Source organism: Miscanthus floridulus, chromosome 16 (assembly GCF_019320115.1).
Source record: "Miscanthus floridulus cultivar M001 chromosome 16, ASM1932011v1, whole genome shotgun sequence".
Classification (NCBI taxonomy): domain Eukaryota; kingdom Viridiplantae; phylum Streptophyta; class Magnoliopsida; order Poales; family Poaceae; genus Miscanthus; species Miscanthus floridulus.
The window spans coordinates 5,185,303-5,207,896 of NC_089595.1; the positions used below are offsets into that span (position 1 = coordinate 5,185,303).

At 51.6% G+C, this 22,594-nt stretch overlaps 1 protein-coding gene across 1 annotated transcript; it reads right to left on the reverse strand.

The window, feature by feature from the left end:
* Positions 1 to 1,178: 1,178 nt before the first annotated feature.
* LOC136513244 (triacylglycerol lipase OBL1-like) lies at positions 1,179 to 5,228 on the reverse strand. Its single transcript, XM_066507243.1, has 4 exons — positions 4,742 to 5,228; positions 3,338 to 3,684; positions 2,365 to 2,398; positions 1,179 to 2,279 (listed from the first exon to the last, which is right to left on the reverse strand). The coding sequence occupies exons 1-4, from the start codon at positions 5,082 to 5,084 to the stop codon at positions 1,390 to 1,392; spliced, it is 1,614 nt and encodes a 537-aa protein (XP_066363340.1). The 5' UTR covers positions 5,085 to 5,228; the 3' UTR covers positions 1,179 to 1,389.
* Positions 5,229 to 22,594: the final 17,366 nt, after the last annotated feature.

Sequence of the window (22,594 nt, forward strand, 5' to 3'; positions counted from 1 at the left end):
TATTGGTGCCATTAGAGCAAGTATAATAGTAGGCTGTAAGCCGACTAAATGCTGAGGTGGAGGAGAGAGGGGAGGAGAGAGAGGAGAAGCGGGCTGTAAGCTTACAGCCGGCTTGGGCACAAGAACCAAGAAAGCCTGTGAGAGAGATAAGTGGGTCATGTATTAACTGTAAAGAGCCAACTACTATATGAGTGGGCTGAGAGAAGGCTGCAAAGAACCTTACGGCCAGCAAGCCGGCTGTATTATTAGCCTTGCTCTTAGGCAACACAAAGAAGGACTCCTATATCCTATATATAAATATAAAAAATTAAAAACCGATCACATTCAATTGTTCCCATTAGGTGACAACCAGGTAGTAGAAGAGGAATGCAACAAGATACTCATGGGCCATGCATTATATGCAAGTCTTTGGCACGCTGGGCTCTTGGGCCTAAGACAAAAGCAGGCTATGAGATGCGTGGGCATTCCGCTGTTCTGCCCATATCCGCTCTCCTGATATAGATAACAAATAGCAGCCCCGACCACAGCAAATTCCAAACAGAGCTACACAAAGACCAACGAAACTACTGCCTACGACCCTTGTTGATTTAACAATGATCGATATCGTATTACTATTTTTATTGTATTTTTTAATTTATATTGTACCTTCTTATCTACCGTCACAAAGAAATATCACATTGTCCCAACTTGGGAGAAAATTAAAAGGCATTTTAATTTGACGTCTGCTATAGGCCAACCAAGTGAATTGTACACCTTAAAAAAACAAAATAAGCAGACGAGGCATGTGTGCATATTATAATAATAAATTGTCCAGGCATGTGAGCCGGTGAAGCCAATTTTTTCAGCTCCACCGGCTCTCGGAGGAGAGACGAGAGAGGAAATCAGCTCTGGTTAACAGTGTCACACAGTGCTGTTTACAGTAAAAAATACAGTGGGAGCCGGAGCTGCGGAATCCGCACCAAACGGGCCCTTAGTTCAGTGATGATCTGCTGAACAGAACAGTGAGCACAGTCTGAATCGTCTCGCGACAAGAGGCAAGCAGTCATAACTCACAGCAGGGAAGTACAAGAGTGCACATGGACATGCTTCACAGTTTTGATACATTCTTCCAAGCACTAGAACTGTTCAGCAACGTGGCCTGCCGTGCCATGTTCATGTTCATGCATGATCATGTAGAGGAGAGTGGATATGCATATATTCAATAATACTGAAGCTTAATGCTGTTTATTTCATCCAATTATTGCAATGATACACATGGAAATGAACACACGCAGTACGTCACAGTCAGCTTGCTTTCCTCTTGCTGCACAGTCCATCCACACACCGACACACGCAGTGACATCCAAAGCCAAGCTAGCTAGCTAGCTCTCATGGTCATCGATGGTGACATCAGACCTCCTCCTTGCCCGTGGCGACACTGCCGAGGCGGACGGCATTGACGTAGTCTCTCGGGCTGTGCGACGCGATGCCGGGCACGAGCAGGCCGGTAGCGCGGTAGAGCAGCGAGACGGCGCCCTCGCGATAGTCCTTGCCCTCCTTGGTCCACAGGAAGGCGCCCTTGAACAGATCGCCCCAGGCGTTGCCATACATGGACAGCAGGTACTTGGGGTTAAAGTAGTTCGGATTCGGTGCGTCGCCTCCCTTAGCGATCTCCCGGCCCTTATACCAGCCGTCGAAGTAGACGCAGGTGCCGCCGTGCTTGAACTCGGCGACGGGCGGCGCGTCGAACGGGACACGGGGCACCACGTCGTAGCGGTACACCACGCGGAGCGGCTCCACGGGCACGTTGGCGCGCACGTAGTCGGCGAACACCTTGTCCCCGACGCGCGGCTGCCCGTAGGTGACCACGGACAGGAGGCGGTCCAGGACGTCGCGCTCCCCGTGGAACGCCAACAGGGCCGGGAAGATCGCCGCCAGCGCGCCGCCCAGGCTGTGGCCGGTCACCACCACGTTGGCGTTCGGGTGCGCCTTGAGCTGCTTCTTGAGCTCCTCGCGCAGCGCGTAGTAGGCGACGGGTTTGCCCTGGACGGCGTTGGGGGCGGCTTTGGGGAACGCCTTGGCGGCGTCCTTGCCGTCCTCCTCCTGGAGACCGAGCGCCTTGAGGAAGCCGACGTGGACGTGGCCCAGAACGCCCATGCCTAGCCATGAGAGGTTCACGTCCGTGGACCAGTCCCTCATGTTGAAGGGCTCCGTGCCCCGGAACGACACCACCACCACGCTCGCGTCGCTCGCCTTGTCGGTGAACACGAACGCCTGCGTCGTGTGGTCGCCCACAAACTCTGCATATTTCATCCAGGTAGATCTTGATTATTTGAATTGTTTCACTCCGCATATATATGAATTATTGCATCGAATTGAACTTACTGTTCCAGCAGTTGTAGAAACCCACGAAGTGGAACTGCAAATTCAAACACACAGCAGAGATGGAACCAAGATCCATTAGCTTGTTATTAACAAATACTACTAGAGTAGATTATCATACGGGCGGTAATTTCTTGGCACTTGGAGAATATTGTGTGTATATACAATTTAATCATCATATAATTAATTAATGTGGCCAGATTAGACGACAGTGCGTGGCAAGTGGCATCTAAGAGTTGTTTATGACAGATTAGTCATATGCACGTGGTTATGGAGTGAGTGAGATAGTGACAGTCAGCAGTGACTTGTGAACGTTTTTATATATATGGGGCAGGTACGTATGCATAGATCTTGATCGAAGAAACTTCAGATTGCAAGCGCTAGCTAGCGTCGTCCACGGCTTTGATTGATGCATGGAAGAAGTTGTCTACTTGTCCCAAAATGATTGGTGTCCTTGTTGATACCTACAACTCTGCACTAGTGTTGCCGTCGTCATGCATAATTGACAAGTCGACAGTTTTTCTCATCAGGACTCATGCATCAGGTTAAAAAAAAATCCATGTGTTATTCACAGAACTGCAAGTATGGATGGTGCAAGTGTGCAACCTTGTGATCTGAACAACCACTTGCTGCTGGGCTTGGAGCAAAAATTCAGACCAATTTATTTCTCTCTTTAATTTGGAGATAAATACAGAGACCACTGGTTATTAAGTCTAGCTGTCCAGGAGCAGGAACTGAACGACGATGGAAACTCGTTTGTCGTTGTCGTCCCATGAAAGAATCATCTTGTCATTTGAGATCCCAAAAAGATTACTTTACTATGCGAAAAATGTGATTTTCTTTTTTTTATTCCGAAAAAATGATTTTAAATTTGCCTAACTTCCTGCCCAAATTAATTAAAATTTCTGTATGATTTCCAAATAATCGTTCAACAATCTGTAGCTAGCTATAGGTCGTCTGTAATATAAAACCGTACCTTCCAGACGTTGTTGACAACGTTCTCGATGTAGGCGGCGTTCTCATAGGCGATCTTGGCGGCCATCATGCTCACCTCGAAGATGCTGAAGGTGCGCAGCCGGATCAGCCGCCCGTTCACGTACTGCTGCTGCACCAGCGGCACCACTGCCGTGCCCGTGCTACCGCCGCCGCTCTCCACGTCCACGTAGTAGTCGTCGTCGCCGGTGGCAGAGACGCCCACCACCTGCAGCCGCCGGTCCTCGGGGCCGCCCCCGGCCGGCAGCGGCTTCAGCTCCGTCCTGCCGTCGATCAGCCCGATCATGGACCGGAAGTTGGGCGCCTCCCGGTGTGGGATCACCAGCTTACCTGCCCATAGCGTCCATTGGCATTTCTTAATTTTTAATAAAGATGCACCGGCGCTTACTTGGCATTTATAATTTAATCACAATTTTGAAATTATATATTCATGCATCCGATCTTGCATGCATGTGTTGGATTACTATGCAAACTTATCTTCTCATCATACTGTATGTGTGCAAGTGTCATGCATCTGAACGACAAACAAAACTTGCCAAATGGACAATACAAAATTGAGGAGCAGGTGTGGGTAGTTTCTGTGAGCTCGATCTTGTCCAAGACACATGCTTGCCTAAACTAACAAAAAATGGAAAGGGAAACCATAAAGAAGAGAAAATAAAAAACACAAACAAATGGTTACCTTTCCTTGCAAAAAGATAATGATTCTATTAATTATGGCTCGAAGAAAAAAGAATCTACATGTGAGAAATAAAGAGCTAAGCTCAAACAAATGCTTAAACTGACACAGAATGCTTAGCAAAAGGATATGTAATGAAGAGAGAAACAAAAAGAAAAAAAAAACAAATTGTAACAAAAGAAATGAAAAAATCTATAAATAAAGATGAGGAATGGGAAGACAATGGGGAGAGGAAGAGAGGGAGACGTTCTGGGGTCATATTGTACTGTTCTGTCACTTTACCGGCCTTTTGATGACGGACGACATCCTGTGACGTTCGCACACAGCAATATGCATTTTTCTCTCGATGCATGTTATAACACGGCGTTGACTTAGTGTTGAGTAATTAGAACATGTGCTTATAGACCATTCTTCATTTTGTGATTTAAATTGCATTATATTTGTTTCAAATTAGCCAGAAGTTCTTTTTGAAAGGTCCAGAAGCTGGTTATTCAGTTGATCATGTGCAAAGCCTTATTAGCTAGCTAGCACGCAGTACATTCATACATTTGTGCCATGTTTGTCGTTACATAAATATCAAGTTATGTTATAAATATAACGTCGGTGTTTATGAATTATTAACAAGATCAAAACAATATAACCTTATTAGCGATCGATGTTAGTTCATGTATATGTATATAAACCGTTCATGCATGTGTACCAACGTACATTTGAAGATGTTGAGAAAGATGCCGAGTATGCCATTGTTGAGCGCGACGAAGTTGAGGAGGAACTCGACGACGGCGCCGATCACGAGCGCCGGGTAGTAGGCGGCCTCCAGCGCCTTCTGGATGAGCTGCGTGAGCGCGACGAGCCAGTCGCCCGGCGTGCTGCCGAAGTCGGCGGCGGTCCGGTCGCCGGCCTCCACGAACGCGTAGCTCGTGATGGGGCGCCGCAGGAACAGCATCGACAGGACGTCGATGAACCTCACCTTCTCCGGCCGGATGATCAGCTTCTCCTCCCCCATCTTGGTGTGGCCGGAGGCCGCGACGGCCTGCTGCTTCGCCGCCATGGTCGCCGGAACGGCGAGGATTATAGTGATACCTACACTCCTACACACACCAGCTGGCTAGTGCAGAGTGCACCACAGCTGAGTAAGCTAGCTAGCTACGTGTAATTAAGTATGCTGGCTAGCAAAGTGGAACATGCTCAAGCTGGCACGAAGCTGAGATGGAGAGGATGGGGTGCCTTTTATAGGGCTCCATAGAGGGCTGGGCTGGGCCGGGTCGATATCCAGGTTGGGGACGTGGGCTGGGCTGGGGCCGGGGTTGTACATGGGTCATGTTGTTCGATTGATTTGATGGCGGTCTCTAGGGTTAATTACATGGACGCTTCCCTCAAAAAAATTACATGGACGTTGCATGCTTAACATGTGATCATGCAGATACAGTAATACAGTATGGCTGACTGACCGCTAGCTGGAGCGTGGCCAAGTCAAGTCAGCAACTCAGCACCCGTGTATCATGCATGTGTGGTCCTGCTGCTTTCCGGGGTTGTTAGTGGTACCTGTTGACACGCTAGCTGACGGCATCTCTGCACAGAGAAGATATAGTGGACAGACTTAGGAATAATCATGGTGATAAATCCTCACTTCGCCATCATGCATTATTGCATTGTATATCGTCATGCTGGACTGAAGAATTACGTCATATCAGTTTTGCTAGTAGATTATATTTAAGGATATTATTGCTTAAATGTTACGAGACCTAGTCCACGCCCTTACAATGTCTAGTTCAGATTATTAAAGAGCAAAGGAAACTAGATATAGGGTCAGTACTAAATTTTGCATGGAGTTATCCTCTAGTTTACTTGAGCATATATATATATATATATATATATATATATATATATATATATATATATATATATATATATATATATATATATATATATATATATATATATATATATATATGTACATGTACAAAAATTATTTAAAGATCAACGACCTATTGGAGAATTTCAGTGTGGACGCTGTTGACGCCAAAAATATACCCCACACGTCAATCGGATCGGATGCTAGTTAGCTTTTGCCGCGGCTGTATGTTTGTCCGTTAACTAACCTTCTTAAGCGACCTCCTTCAAAGAAATGAAGAGCAAAACCTCCCCTTTTGTATTTCATGATTTTTGGACCTCCAAGTTCGCAACCAATAGAAGATAGCTCGGTGGAACAGTTCCTTGTCGGGGAGGAAGAAGGAGTATTTATAGTAGTTTTATTACAGACGTTTCAGTTAAATAACCGCCACGATAAATAGTCTACACTGGCGGTTTTCTTAGGCCAACACTGGCGGTTGACTTAAGTAGGCGCCAGTGTTTAAACTTTTCCGCCATTAATACTGGTGGTTTTAATAGAAGAACCACCCGTGTAAATGAGTTTGCACAGACGGTTCTTTACCCTGGCCCATGGATTTCTTTTTACTGGCGCTTGGTCATTACGAACCGCCAGTGAAAAAAATGGCTACCACCAGGAAAAATCGCTGCTGTACCAGTGTATGTACCCTTTGAGTGGAACCAACTCTTTAATTAATACATGCATGTCCTGTGACGGTAATTAACTGGACGACCCCTCTATAGGCATGGTACTCCCTCCATTAAAATAGAAATATCGTTTCAGAGAACTGCAGGATAACAATGTAAGATAGATGTTGCCGGTGCAGAAAGTGACCAACACGTAAATATTTGTAGTTTTGTCGTACGTTGTGATTGGAGGTGGCCTAGCACTCAATGACACATGGTTTATACTGGTTCAGGCAACGTGCCCTACGTCCAGTTTGAGTCAGTCGGTGACTTTATTCCTGAGCCCAGGTGCTCAAAGTCTACAGTGGGGTTACAAATGAGAGGGAGAAAGATGGGGTGTACGAGAGGTCCGATCGGAAGAGCCAAAAGCGACAGGAGCTCCGCTACGAGCTAAGTGTTCAAGCGTGTGCTTGAGGTTCGAACTTGGCGGTTCTACGGTTATGGACTAGTGAACTTGGTCGATCTAATGAATCTAAAGGGACTGAGTTGAACTTGAATCACCCCTCTTATGTTGGAGGGAGTGCATCCCCTTTTATAGATGAAGAGAATGGCTTTACAAGTGACAGGGAGAGGGTACGTTTGTTTCTGAGCCTTGTTGCCCATGCAGGCGAGTACAAGATGATTGTAGGTGCCCATAATACTGTTGATGCCACTGTAGAATGTCAGATGCATGTGGAGATTGCGTCGCCTTCTTTAGGTATGGCAGATGTCGGTACCTGCATATACTGTTGATGCATAGAGGCATGTGAAGGGTTTCACCATGTTCACTCGGTACGGTAAATCCCGGCTCCCACAACACTGTCGATGCCCAGAGGCATGTGGGGTGCCTTACCGTATGAGAGTTAATGGCGCCTACAATACTGTAGGGGAAAATGTCGGCGCCTACAACACTGTTTGTGTCAGGGAGGCTGCAGAGTACTGTTTCTACAAGTGTACAGGGTATGGTCCCTGGTATCATGGCTTTGACTTGTGCGCCGTGCCTTACGTTCTCTGGATGTTTCCTGGTCCTTATTGAGTGGGCGTCCCCGGTCGGTTTGGTCCCAGTCGGCTCTGATTGCGCCAGTCGGAGAAGAGTAGTGAGCAGAGGCTTGGCGTATCCCCGGTCGGAGAGCTCGGGTCGGAGTTTGAAGCGGTGTTTTTTGCCAGGCCTTCCGGTCGGAGAGGCCGTCCGAAGGCAGGCTAGAGACCGAAGTGAGTGCTCCGGTCGGAGAGGCAGGCCGGAGTCAGAAACGGGCGCTGTTCCTCCTTATCGGTCAGAGATTGGATCACTTCCCCGGCCTATCGCTCAGGTATTTGGGCCGGCCCATGAGTTGCGTGCTGTCTGCTTGGGCCGAACCTTTGCGGGGAAGCCGGTCCGCGAGGGACCCCGGGTTTATGAACCCGACAGAAGCCCCTGAGCCCCCGGGCGATTCAGGCAGAATTGTCTAGGGGATTTTTGTCTTGACGACGGGTGCGCGCGAGCGCACCCGAGGGTGTAGCCCCCGAGCCCTTGGGCGGTTCGGGCAGAACTATCTAGGGGGTTCTTTTGTGTTGTCAGCGAGGGAAGTTTTTGTTTTGTCGGTGGGTGTGCGAGCGCACCCGCGGGTGTAGCCCCTGAGCCCCCGAACGGTTCGGGCAGAACTGGCTGGGGGGTGTTTGCCAGCGGGCGTGTTTGTGTGTGTTTTTCAATCGAGACGGAGTTTGTCAGCCAAGGCATCGTTGTGCAACTGAGGCGGTTAGTTGTTGGGGATCGGATGAGACGGAGCTCACGGATCCTGGCGTCGGTGCGCGCCGTGGGATTAGGCGTGGCCGTTAGTTTGTTAGTTTAGGGATCAGGCGAGGCATCAAGGCGGTGCTCGTGGATCTTGGCCTTGGTGTAGCCCGCGCAGCCGAGGCAGTTAGTTTATTAGTTTAGGGATCAGACGAGGCGACAAGGCGGTGCTCGTGGATCCTGATGGGGCGAGTTTGGGGTCGTAGACCTAGGCATTTGGTGTGTAGTCGAAGCGCAGCTGGATGGGATGAGTTCGGGGTCATAGACCCAGGTGTTTTGGAGCATAGTCGGAGTGTAGCCGGATGGGGCGAGATCAGGGTCGTAGATCCAGGCGTTTGGAGCGCAGTCGGAGCGTAGCCGGATGGGGCGAGATCGGGGTCGTAGACCCAGGCGTTTTGTGTCTTGAGCCCCTGAGCCCTGTTGGGCCTTAGTAGGGGTCGGCGTGAGTTGTGTGCATTACCCCGTCCTCGGTTCCTCACAACTGGAGGGGCTGAGTTTTGTCGCTTGTCCCGATCGCTCGGGCTCGAGTGACGCGCTCAATGATTTCGCTAATGGGTATGATCGAGTGGAATCTAGGTCCGTCGTTCATGATGGGGTCGGCATAGCCCTCTTGTGACATTCCACTACTCCTTTACCTACAACCTGGCAGATGCCTAGGTCATTCCGAAGACCGACCCGGGTGGCCTAACGGCCTCCCCTTGATGGAGATTCTATGGGCTTGGCAAGAAGTTCAGGATTGAACGAGAAGGTTGAGATGACCCTGTCTGCCAGACTGGGCGAGGGCCGCACGGGGCTCATCTACATTTTTCTCCCCTGGCTCTGTTGGTTGCTCATGTCGAATGAGGCAACCACCGCTTCGTGACGCAACACGGAGCGTTGTGATGCAATTCGCTGCACGTGCGATGCTTAGTTCCTAAGCCCCCAGGCGGTTCAGGTCTCGAATCATCCAGGAGGCATGCATCATATGGAATGAGATGCGCATATGGTTGTATAAAATGATTTATAAAGAAATAGAGGGGGTCGACAGTGTTACCTTGATGTCTCGAGTGACGGGGTTTGGAGAGCTCCAGTCGGAAATGTCTGACCGGGACCCATGCTTGTCGTTCGTGATGGAGTCGGCATGGCCTATATGGGGTGTCCCTTTGCTCCTTACCTATCACTCGGTGTTTATCCTGAGCGATTCGATTGATTGAAGGGGTCCGATGGTCTCTCCCGGTGGAGATCCCGTTTTTGGGTTTTTCTAGGTCTAGCCTAGGGAAGCGGAGAGCCGCCCGCGTGCGGTGGCGTTTTGGTTCTTGTGCTCGGCGTGCGGTAGTGGTTGGTTGTGCGGTAGTGGTGGGCCATGCCTAGGCCATGTCCCGTTCGATCAGGAGCTGTTTAGTCGGGCAGGGCACGTCTCATCGGTCAGGGCACGTCTCATCAGTCAGGCGCATGTCTCATCTGCATTAAATGGGAAAGAGAGACTTTTTCGCTTCGCCGTTTTGCCTTCCCCGATCGGCGCGCCCTTCCCTAACTGCTGTTCCCTTTTCCTTAAGTAGGAGAAGAGAGAAGGTTTTTGCCCTGTTCTTTTGCCTGTTCCTCATCTGCCGCCTCCTTCCCTTTTCCTCTTTGCTGAGAGCGTTCTTGAGAGTCGCGGTGGTTACTAGGAAAGAAAAGGGAGAGAGCGAGGGAGAAGAGAAAAACTCACAAATCCTTTTGCGATCCCGGAGCGAAATGTCGGACTGGAGGTCATCCACCGTGAGGGAGTCGGTGTTGAAGGCCTTCATCGTGAAGGGGTTTCTGCCGCCGAAGGAGGTGGCGCACTAGAGGGCTCCCAGGAGGGAGGAGTTCCTGCAACCTTGGCCTGATGAGGTGGTTTCCTTTCTCACCTTCCATGAGCGTGGGTTAGGATACCCCATGCATTGGTTCCTACATGGGCTCCTCAATGAGTGGGGTCTGGACCTGCAACACCTTAATCCGATGGGGGTGCTGCACATCGCCGGCTTCGTCACTGTCTGTGAGGCTTTCCTCGGGATGGAGCCGCATGCGGACTTCTTCTAGTGGCTATTCTCTAGGAGAGCTTGACGACGATGAATTCGTCCGAGGTCACGCCGGTGGGGGTTTCGCCCTGTAGAGGAAACCGAGCGCTGGAGGCTCATATCCCGCGTACATCCCCTGTGACTCCAACCGGGGGCGGCATGGGGAGTGGTTTTATATCAGGAATCCGATAGAGGCGCCGTTCCCATCATTCACCGGTGGGAGGCCGGAAAAGTAGGATAGTTGGTCGTGGGGTTGTGCCCATAAGGAGAAGCATAAGGTGGGGGTCATCGAGGAGGAGCTCCAGAAGCTTGTGCGGCGCAGCCTTGATGGGGTGCAGGTGTTCCACACCCTCTACCGCCGCCGGGTTGTGCCATTGGCGGAGAGGACGCAACTGATGTGGAAGTACAATGGCCTGTCAGACCCGGACCGTGCGTCGTCGGAAGAGCCACCAGACGACGAGGTCTAGAGTTGCCTCGGCCAAGTGCTGCTACTGAAGCCCAGAGAGATGGTCGAGCAAAAGCCCATACCTCTTAATGCCTCGGTGGTGTCAAGAATGGTGCGCTTCCCTTTTTACTCTGTGTTCCTTTCCCCTTCACTTTCCTGCATTTTTATTTTGAGTCACCTATGTGCAGGGGCTTGATGCTTACAAGTCCCGACCGCACCTTCTAAAGGGGCCGGAGGGCGCGGCTCGGTAGGCCACCCAGAAGGAGGCGGCGGATGCCAGGAAGAAGAAGAAAGCTGAGGTGGCTCAATGGAAGTACAAGAAGGAGAAGGAGGTTTCCCGGCGCGTGAAGGCCGGGGAAAGAAAGAGCGACGTCGAGTCGGAGGATCCCACGGAGGCCGGCTGAAGTGAGGGGGCACGGGTTGCGGCCTGGGAGCGGTCCTTGCCCTGTAGGCCCATCGATGTTGGGTCTCGCCTTCAGAGTCATGCCACTCACCTCCCGGTACATTTTTCTTTGTTTCTTTTCGATCTTTCGTTGTTGAGACTTTTTTGGAGTGTGACTTACCTGGACTTTCTGTCAATGGCCGGGCGATGATGGGGTTGAGCATTGCCCCAACTCCCGTGTAGGAGGATTGGAGTCCCACCCTGCACCACGTTGCGGCAAGCGGCGGGGGGAACAGGGTGGCGTCGGTGAGCCCTTCCCTTCTGGGGGTGGTGCCCCCCGGGTTGGTTGCTGATACGGTGGCATCGGTGGTGGCGGCATTAGCGGTGATCCCGGTGCTGGCGGCGGGGGTTGCGTTGGAAGTAACCCTCATGGCCCCTCCACCACCAGCTATGGCGGAAGAGGAGAGGGAGACCGAGCTCCCTGGCTTGCCGGGTGGAGGGCTGCATGGCTCACCCTCATGGTCGGAGCCGAAGAAGCCGGGGAAAATGTGGCTGGGACAAAGTCGGAATGCCTGACGGTGGTCTGTGCAAGCGAGGTGCTGGACATCCCGTTCGATGACGAGGCGGATGACATGGTGGAGCTGTCAGTGTCGTCGCAGGAGCTGGCAGTGGTCCAGTCAGAGGCTGGGCCCTCCAGCAGGCTATCGGAGGGTGACCTGGAGTGGCCCTACCCTGAGGACCTAGCGAAGGTGGGGTTCGTCCTTTGGGATTCCCAGGAGTGTCAGCTCTGGGACATCCTTGGGGAGCAAGGACATGTCGCGGTGTCTGAACTCACCAACCTATTCGTGAAGCTCGAAGACGCCTAGGAGCAGGTTAAGTCCGCTCAGTAGTTAGTCAAGGTCGACCTGCAGCTTGCCGCGGAGGTGAGTTTCACATACTTGTCCTTGACCTCTGAATCTTTTGTCGATTGCCTTAGCATGCTTGTTTTTTGTAGAGTCTGAAGGGGATGCCGTCCCACTTCGTTCGAATGGAGCACGCCTGGATGGCTGAGCTTGAGCGTCAGCTAGAATCCACTCACTACGAATCCCAGGACCGGGCGGCCGAGGCGACTATGGCGCGGGCGGAGGGGCAGCGTGCAGCAGAGCGGGCGATTGCCGCCGAGCAAGGGCTCGAGGCAGCGAAGGCCCGCCAGGTGGAGACCGAGGTGGGGTTGCGAACACCGAGGTGGCACTCCAAGAGTCCTTGGTGGCCCTTGAGTCAGAGCGGAGTGCTTTGGTGTCGGAGCGGAAGGCCTTGGAGTCGGCGTAGAAGGCCCTGGAGTTAGAACGGAAGGCTCTAGAGTCAGAGTGGAAGGCCCGGTTGGAGGCAGACCAAGAAGTGCTCACGCTTCGGGGCCGGGTGATGGGGATGGCGGAGGCGAACGCCCGGCTATGCGCGCAGGCATCTCGATAGGTGGGGGAACTCTCTGTCCTTGAGAACTTCCACGTCGGTACATACCTTTTCTATTTCTTGTCATGTTGGTTTCTTCCTTCAGCCTATTTCTGAGCTTGTCGCCCTTCTTTTAGAGCTGGGCGGAAAGGTGAAGTCGCTGGAGCAAGACCTGGAGACGGTCAAGGTGAGTTTTAGCCAAAATGCAGAGGAGCTAGCCAAGTCCCATGAAGAGCCACGTGCTCTTGAGGGGGAACTTGACTAGATCCACAACGTTGCTCAGCTTGTCATCTCAGAGGTCTTTGGGTCGGTGCCAAGTACCAGCGCGCCTGTCGTCTAGCTCGCGGAGGTTCCAGATACGGTCTGGGACCTTATCACAAGTAGCCTATTCTATGGAGCGTCGGGGGTGTTGACTTCGGTGGCGACGCACCACCCGAACCTAGACTTCGCTACTATCTGTAGTGGGTATGCTGAAGGCTTGAGCACGGTGGACATCCAATCGATCGGGGAGAGCTTGCTGCCGCATGCAAGGTCGGTGGTGGAGCAAGTCTCTACTTAGTGGGTGATGGATGTCTATCGTGAAGACATGGCCAGAAGCATGCATGCGGAGGACGTTGCCTAGCCTACGGATGGCACGGAGCCTGGGTCAGAGGTGGACGTCGCCCCAGCTTCGATCGAGCCAAATGTCGTGCCACCAGGAAGTGAGCAGCATGCTCCTTCGCCGGTTGCACTGACAGCAGATGCTGCTGAGCCGGTCCAATAGCTTGTAAAATATAAGTAGTTTAGTGAACGTAAAAGTTAAATTCGTGGGGGAGCCCCCGTGTAAAGGTTCCTGTGAGCTTAATTGGTTTCGTTTTCTATGATGGAGTCACTCCGTTCGGGGAAGCTTGTTCTTCTTTTGTTCCTTAGTTTTCCCTTAGCATAATTTTGTTTTTTATTCTTTCTTTCTCATACCTACCCGTTTGTCCCATAGGCTACAACCTTGGGAGCCCGGGGCGTGGCCCGTGAGGCTCAGCTGCTCGTAACCATAGGGAAAGGCGGGGTGCGATCGATCAGAATGTTTTAAAGTAAAGCTACATAAGTCAAATTAAAGGAACGAACTACCCTTTTGGTTGGGTAGGAAGGAATTTCACCATATGATAGTAAACAAAATAGAGAGGTAGTAGTGTACCCTAGTGGAGCCTCCGAGCGCCCCGGGCCGAAATGTGTTTGGGTCGAGGTGCTTTTATAGGAGCATACGCTAAGTAAATAATGGTAAGACTGAAACTTAGGGGAAGAAAAATGACATAGCTGTTCCAAGCGTTCAGAGAGAATGTCATTGTTGTTGTCCTTCAGTCGGTAGGCGTCCAGTCGAATCACTTCAACTTTTAGTCATCTGGATCCTTGCCCGCTACGCCCCCTTTCTCGGTCGCTGCTTCTTCGCCTTTTTCTTCCTCTGGCCCGCCAGCCTACCGCAGAAGGCGCTTGAGGAGCTGGCATCCCTATAGAGGTGTTTGACAGGGTAGTCATGGTTGGTGCATGGGCTCTCCATAAGCTCGTGGAAGTGGCCCGGAGGGTCCTGTTGGGGCTATGTGCCCACGTGATCAGCCATGGCGACCAACATGGAGTTGGCCGGTCCACGACGATCCTTTCTGTTCTTTTTCCCCTTTTGCGTGGAGGGGCCCTCGTCCTGATCCTAGCGCTTGGCCTTGCCTTTGCCCCGATGTCCGTTGGAACACGGTGGGAGCAACGCTTGCTGGAGGTGTTGGACAAAGGTTCGTGGTCCCGGGCCATTAGGGCTAGGACTCCGGTTGCTGGCGCGTGTGTCTCGGTTCGGTCCGAGCTGCATGTATACAGGCGGTTGGTGCAGAGTGGTTGGCAAGTCAAGACGAGGTGCCAATGCTCTCCTATGCCGCGCTCGGCGATTGTAGCGGTGATCGGGAGGAGCGATCCATCTACTGCATCCCCATTTCCCTGGTGGGGAGCGAGGCCTCGAGTCTGTGTCGCGATACAGAGCTCTCCGCTTGTTGAATAGCGGTGGTCTCCACTAGTGCCCAAAGGTTCCGGTGGATCGCCTGTTCATGAGGGTCGTTCGGCTCGGACAGGCCACGCAGAAGCCTTGCCGTGGCGGCGATGTTCTGATTGACCCAAGCGAACTATGGGGGATTGTTCCCCCCTGTGCATGGTGTTGTGCTGGATCCGATGGGCGCGACCCCAGGCATGGCTCACTGGTCTATGCGCACGGGGCGCAGCGTGGTGCGCCGAGTGCGCTGGCGTAGATGGTGGCTGATGCTGCCATAGTTATCGTAGTTCCTCACCATGCTCACACGTGAGCTCGGGGGTCTTCGCATGAGGGTCCAGAGGGGTGTGAGTCTACAAGGACTCCGTTACCCCTGGTGGCTGTTCCGGAGCATCCGCCAATGCGCACTCTCAGGACGGACGGTGGCTAGGTGCCACATCACCGATGCTAGAGCTGTCACTCCCGACATCGTCATCCATGAGGTCAAAGAAATAGGTGGGAGCATAGCTCGCCATCCCCACGAATTCAGACATGAGAGGGGGCGGCGCCGGCATCCTTTGGAGCCCCCGGGCGTACGCGTCCGTGGGAGATACGAGGCCATAAGGGAACCGGCCGTATGGCGGCCACGACGGGGACAATGGCATTCCTCTGAGTAATTGGCGGAAGATAGAAAGTAGCAAGTAAATAACAACATGTACATTACTCACAACAGGGTTTGAGCAGAGAGTTTGCTTGAAATGAAGCGCAGATGCAGCGTCATTGAAGTCGTGCGTCCCGGAGTCGATGGAGGGCGCCCCTCTGATGGGTGCCAAAACGAGTGCCTCCTTGCGGAGGTGTAGTATGCCAAACCGATCGGCGACGAAGTCCAGGCTTCTGAAGAGGAAGGCCCGGGATGGCTCAAAGATGGGTGGAACCCACACCCCAATGGGTGAGAGTGCCGGAAACTCTAGTGAGCCAAAGCGAATCATATTGCTTAAGCCCACCGCAGTGAGGGCGGCGGAAAAGTGGGCCATCCGATGATCAAAAAGTGTTGAACGTACAACGTCTTCCCCACGGATGGCGCCAACTGTCGGTGCAGAAAGTGACCAATACGTAAATATTTGTAGTTTTGCCGTACGTTGTGATCGGAGGTGGCCTAACACTCAATGACACATGGTTTATCCTGGTTTAGGCAACGTGCCCTATGTCCAGTTTGAGTCGATCGGTGACTTTATTCCTAAGCCCAGGTGCTCGAAGTCTGTAGTGGGGTTACAAACGAAAGGGAGAAAGATGGGGTGTACGAGAGGTTCGGTCAGACTCTGGTCGGAAGGGCCTAGAGCGACAGGAGCTCCGCTACAAGCTAAGTGTTCAAGCGTGTGCTTGAGGTTCAAACCTGGCGGTTCTACAGTTGTGGACTAGTGAACTTGGTCGATCTAATGAATCTAAAGGGACTGAGTTGAATTTGACTCAACCCTCTTATGTTGGAGGGAGTGCATCCCCTTTTATAGATGAAGGGGATGGCTTTACAAGTGAGAGGGAGAGTGTATGTTTGTTTCTAAGCCTTGTTGCCCACGCTGTCGGGTACAAGATGATTGCAGGCGCCCACAATACTATTGATGCCACTGTAGAATGTCAGATGCATGTGGAGGTTGCGTCGCCTTCTTCAGGTATGGCAGATGTCGGTACCTGCATATACTGTTGATGCCCAGAGCCATGTGAGGGGTTTCACCATGTTCACTCGGTATGGTAAATCCCAGCGCCCATAACACTGTCGATGCCCAAGGCATGTGGGGTGCCTTACCATATGGGAGTTAATGGCGCCCACAATACTGTAGGGGAAAATGTCGGCGCCTACAACACTGTTTGTGTCAGGGAGGCTGCAGAGTATTATTTCTGTAGGTGTACAGGTACAGTCCTTGGTATCGTGGCTTTCACTTGTGCGTCGTGCCTTACTTTCTCCGAATGTTTCCTGGTCCTTACTGAGCGGGCGTCCTCGGTCGGTTGGTCCCTGTCGGCTCTGATCGCGCCAGTCGGAGAAGAGCAGTGAGCAGGGGCTTGGCGTATCCCCGGTCAAAGAGCTCGGGTCAGAGTTAAAAGTGGTGTTTTTTGCCAGGCCTTCCGGTCGGAGAGGCTGTTCGGAGGCGGGCTAGAGACCGAAGCGAGCGCTCCGGTCGGAGAGGTGGGCCGGAGTAAAAAACGAGCGCTATTCCTCCTTGGTCGGGCCTTTCGGTCAGAGATTGGATCACTCCCCCGCCCTGTCGCTCAGGTTTTTGGGCCGACCCATGAGTTGTGTGCTGTCTGCTTGGGCCGAGACTTTGCAGGGAAGCCGGTCCACGAGGGACCCCGGGTTTATGAACCTGACAAATGTTATCCGTATCTTGGGTTAAATATTTGGCATTCTTGCTCCTTTAGTTTCTATCCTTAGTTTTGCTCCTACAAAATTATCATCTACACAGTGAACATTACATTACAACATATTTGCTAATTTGAACAACGTGTCATGCCACCTCACTGGTCACCACACCAACATGGATAGACCCTGTGAAACGACCGTTGTGCCCTTGCCTCGTTATGGTGTGAACTCCGACGCCTTCTTCGTCGGAGCCACGACCCTGCCCAAGGAGGTGGAGTGGCACCCCGACTGTAGCACCGGGTTTAGGCAGGTAGGACAGCAACAACTTCTTGAATGAGTGCAATGGCCAGATGGACAGCCTCGAGAAACCCAACCTGACTTGCCCCCATGTAGTCACTGCTCGTGCGGTTGAGAAGGTCCTGTAGTGATATCCGCTGTTGAATGTTCTTTACCGAGGACAACGACGATGAGAAAGAAGACTACTTTTTCCCCTCCTCCCTTCTGCAAATTCGACTAAAAGAGGCTAACGCCAAGGGGTCGGACGCCTTGGCGGTGGCGCCCCTGGGGCTTCGCGTCAGGGAGGTAGACCTAGCCCGGCCAGTAGTACACCGAGAGTGTCCATCTCGCTCCCGCTCCATGTTATCACTGCAGCCGCACACCTCGCAGCCGTCCTCGCGATGACCTCCGGAGCCTCATGTTGATCTGGAAGAGGCCGCCAACACGGATGCGGCTGGTGATGAAGAGTTCCACGGTGGAGCTCATCGCCTCACCCCCCTTGGGACTGGGGCTAAGCCCCGCTCCATGCATGGTGGCCTTGAATAGGATGACATCAATGCGGGGTGACGAAGTGGGGGGGGGCAAGGGTGGCGAGCGGAGGATGTAGTGCATAGGACTCGCCGGCATCACCCTGCATCCTTTCTAAAATAGGGGAGAAGGAGGCAGAAGCACAAAGGTCATTTTGTAGGGTCTGTCCATGCTGGAGGGGTGAGGTGGCATGCCACGTCGGCCAAAACAGCAAACATGTTGCGTGCGGATGACAATTCTATATGGACAAAACTAAAATTGGCAACCGAAGGAGGAGCAACCTTAAGGATGACAGATACTTAAATATCGCAAGTATCTTTGTTTGCTCAGTAGCTTGCTTCTTCCTCTGTTGTTGTTTAGTTGTTAGTTAGCCTTGTTTCTGCGCTGTAATTGCCCCCTATAAGTAGCTCCCCTGCTCCGCTCTCTCTACTACAGAAAGTTTAATCACCGCCGGGACATCCACCGCCTGTTATGTGACAACCGGCGGGTTCATAGCCTGAGGGGTCCTAGAAGGGTGCCTTACCAATGGTGATAGATGTTTTCACCAACAGCCTGGCATATGTGTTTACACCGGATTTTGGATTTTGGAATGGATGGTGAAAATCACGGTGTCAGCAGTGTATTTTGGAAAGCTTGATCACGGCTTTAATGGCGGCTCAAGCGTGACAGAGCCAGATTCTACCAAAAAGGAAATCGGCATCGGCTCGGGCGTAAAGGAATCGGACTCTGGCAGCAAGGAAATTGTGGACTCCAATTTATGTAAATAAGATCATTTTTATTTTTACGCAAGAATTGTCTAAGTCGTATTCTTTTAGGACTCTATTGGCTCAGGGTATAAATATAAACCCCAGCTATTGTATTACGGATATCAATCACACAATCAATACAATCTTTTGGCTCAACGCCAAAGCTTAGGAGTAGAAGTAACGGCGAGTTCTTCAGTAGGCAGGGCTGCATCGATTTTGATCTCTGGTTTGCTTGTGAGTACCGCCATTATCGATTTATATATAATCTTGCAAGGCTGCATCGTGTAATCTCTTGTTAGATTTGATATTAATCAAAATTACCGACTTATATTTAATCTTGTAAGGCTACGTCGTTTGATCTCTTGCTTGGTTTAATATTAGTCACAGTCATAACTACAATAAAACTTAACCGAGGCGTTTGGCAAAGGGGCTCGGAGGCGGGCAGACATTTGAACCGCCTTGGTTAATGCCTAGGATTAACCGAGGTGGTCATTTTTATTAACCGAGGCGGTTACAATCAACCGCCTCGTAAAATCGATTTACCGAGGTGGTTGAAAAATAACCGTCTCCTAAAATCTATTAACAGAGGCCCGCCTCCGAAAATACCTCCATTTTCGGAGGCGGGCGTCTTATAAGGCCCGCCTCCCTAAATATTCCTGAGGCCCAACCGCAGCCCAATCCAACTAGGTAGCGGGCTTATATAAATTGAGGACTTAGGGTTTCTCCACCAGCCCCTCACTCTCTCAGCTCTCTCGCACGCCCTCCTCCCCCACACAGCGGGCCGGCGCACGCGCCTCCCCTCCTCCCTCGTCGCACGGCCTGGCGGCGCCCTCCTCCCCCACACAACAGCAAGCGGGCCGGTGGCGATGCTTCTCCCGGTGGCAGATCTGGCGATGGAGCGGCCGGATCCGGCGGCGGCGCTCCTCCTGGGGGCGGATCCGGCGGTTGAGCGGTCGGATCCGACGGCAGCGCTCCTCCTGATCCGCCTGCGGGCCTGCATCACCAGATCCGCCGACAGGCCCACGCAAGAATGGCAGTGGTGGCTGCGGCGCGTCTGGAGCCCAGCAGGCCCAGATCTAGGCCGGGGTTTTCTTTTTTTTTCTTTTTTTATTTGATTTACCGAGCGGGCATTTCAACCGCCTCGGGAAAGATTTGATTTACCGTGACCTTTCGTCCGAGGCGGTTGTGATGCCCGCCTCGGTTAAGTTTACGGTAGAAGTGAGTTATTAGTTCTCTCACATTTAGTAAGGCTGCATCTTATGATCTCTTACTAGATTTAGTAGAATCACTAGTTATCCAATCAAGGTTAAGGCACATCGGCTTAAATCATATGAATCTGTCGTTTTGCTGTGCATCATGTTTATCTGTATTCTGACGTAAGATTAGCTTATCGGCTGATCGTGTCTTAATCATGGTTTATATAGTGTGTTTTCAATAATCTATTTTACTATAAATAGATCTATCGGCTTGCTTGCTTTAATTTATCAACCTGCTGCCAACGCTATGTCACTTCGACCCGATTGGTGGTGACGCTAGATTAGATTTAGTTTGTCTATGGATTTATTCGTAGGAGATCGGAGGTTCGCTTGCATGCTATAATACATGGGCTTCATAGCCGATTGCCTATGCTTTCATATTTATCTTTTGCCACTTATTAGTATTTCAGCCAACGGATCACGCTTTCATGTCTTATTTAAGGCTTACATTCATATATCTACGAGTAATTTAAATTATTATTTTTATATATGGATATATGCTGCAATCATCGGCTCTCTAACCGATCATGATCATTCATGGCATTTTTATTTTATCATATCATTGGATATTGGCTCAGTAGCCAATAGCCTGTTACATTCCATCGGCTTCTTAGCCGATGGATTCATGGATCTGTCTGGATCAGAAGACGGCATGTTCCACGTTAAATTACATATTATCTTTTCGTTATCAATTACAAGTCAAATTGACTGGCATGCCTTTGATCCCAAAATCGCCGGGACCTGCATTGAAGTTAAGCAGATCTTTCAGGCTTGTCGTGTGTCCTGCGCGGTGACCAAATTTCTGCGTTGACAATATGATCCGGCGGTGAACACAGTGCCAGTCTTCGCCGCCGCATCATACGCCGAACCGGCGGTGCAACATTTATCACCGCCAACTAATCATCCAATGCACGACGCACAAAGAAACTGGCGGAGATAATGAGCTTCGTCGCCGGTTTGATAATGGAAGGATGCACCACCCGTTATAACGGGCAGTGAAACAAGCTAGCACTGTCGATTCGCCATAATTATCCAACGGTGGAAATCGCAATGATTTGAAACACCGCATTGTCCGCCGTGCCGGCGGTGATCAGAAGTTTCACCGCCGGTTTGTCCAGACACTGAATTCCACACACTGCGATCCGGCAGTAAAAACAGATATCACCGTCTGCTGTCCGTTTAACCCGGCGGTGGTAAACGGCCGGAAGAAAACCCCATTTCCCTCCTCTTCTTCTTCACTTACTTAACTTCTTCAGCTGCGGCTCCTCCCACCATTTTTGGCGACCGTTTGCTCGTGAAGGCTGTCAATTTTCAAAGGATGTTATAACAACCCTGTAACAACCCAAAAATCCATACACTAAAAATACCAACTACAAAATTTTTCTTAAAACTCCCATGTGTTGATGAGTGTCATGTATAGAAACCCAACCAAAGAGATGCATTAGGTATAACCCCAACCCAAGTCAACACATAAGCATGGCATGATATTTGTTAATTATGTTTATTTAATTTCTAACAAATAAAGTGTTACATACATTGTTAACTCAAATTGTGATTTGGATTTCCATTTGCTTTATGTATGCTTAACAACTCCTTTAAAGAAATACACCATACAGTAATTATTACTCAAACCAAAGGATAAAGGTTTAAAGAGAACTAATTCTATTTTTATATAACAAACTACACCTATTTTTGTTATACAAAATAGCTAAATAAATTCCTAATATTTATATAAGTATGTTGTGGGCCACATATCTAAAACCCCAATGAATATGGTGCACCAATTTTGAATTCAAATTCCAAATCAATTTGAATTTAAACAAAGAAAAAGAAAAATAAAATAGAAAAAGGAAAAGAAAGGACAAGGCCCGCGGCTGGCTCGGCCTGCTCGGCCCGCCAGCGTGCAGCAGCCCAGCAAGCAGCCCCGCCTGCGCGCGCAGCAGCAGGCCGGCCCAACTCGCGCGGCCAGCCCAGCAAGCAGCCCAGCGCTCGTCGCCCACGCCTGTGCGCCTCCCCGTTTTCCCTTGCTGCCGCTGCCACTTGGCCCCACAAGTCAGCCGCACCCCCGCCATAGTGTCGTCTTCCCCCCACGCCTCAACCGTCGCGTGACCGGAGGCCGACAGCGATGGTAGGAGCGGGCCAGGGGGTCACGCCCAGGGCATGGCCTTGTTCCCCCTTGCGCTGTGCTCACGCAACCTCACGTCACCGTTGGATGCGATGCACGCGCCTTCGATCACCCCTCGATCTCCATCCGCCGATCACCGAGCTCCATGGCCGAGCTCGGCTATAAAAGCCCCGGCCCCGGGAGCCCCTAAGCTCTCTCAACGCCCCGCCGCCACTTTGTGGCCGTCCACTACGCACCTAAGCCAAGAGAGCAGAGGGAGAAGAGGAAGAAGAAGGGGGAGTGCCGACGCCGTGCGACGTCGCCGGTGTCGTCGGAGCAGAGGACGTCGCCTCAATCAAGCACGTCGACGCTGCTGCTCGGCACGGCACAGCATCGACTCAACACGGCAATGACCCGCCACTGCACCGCCATCCATACGCCCTCGACACCAACGGTGAGCCCCCGAGTCCTTCCCTGCTCACCGCCAGACATCACCGTTTCAGCCATGGCGCTCCACCTCGGGAGCACGTAGGCCAAGGCCGTCTCCGGCCTTTGGGTACACACGCACTCACGCGCACATTCGTGACCATGCCAAGACCACCCCACCGGCGCTCCGTAGTGCTCCTGCGTGCCTGTGCCATTCACCACTGGACCGCCGCCATGGCCGAATCAAGCCGCCACCGTGGCCAACGCCACCGGGGGCTCTAGAAGTCCCCTCGACCTGCCCGACGAGCCCGCTGG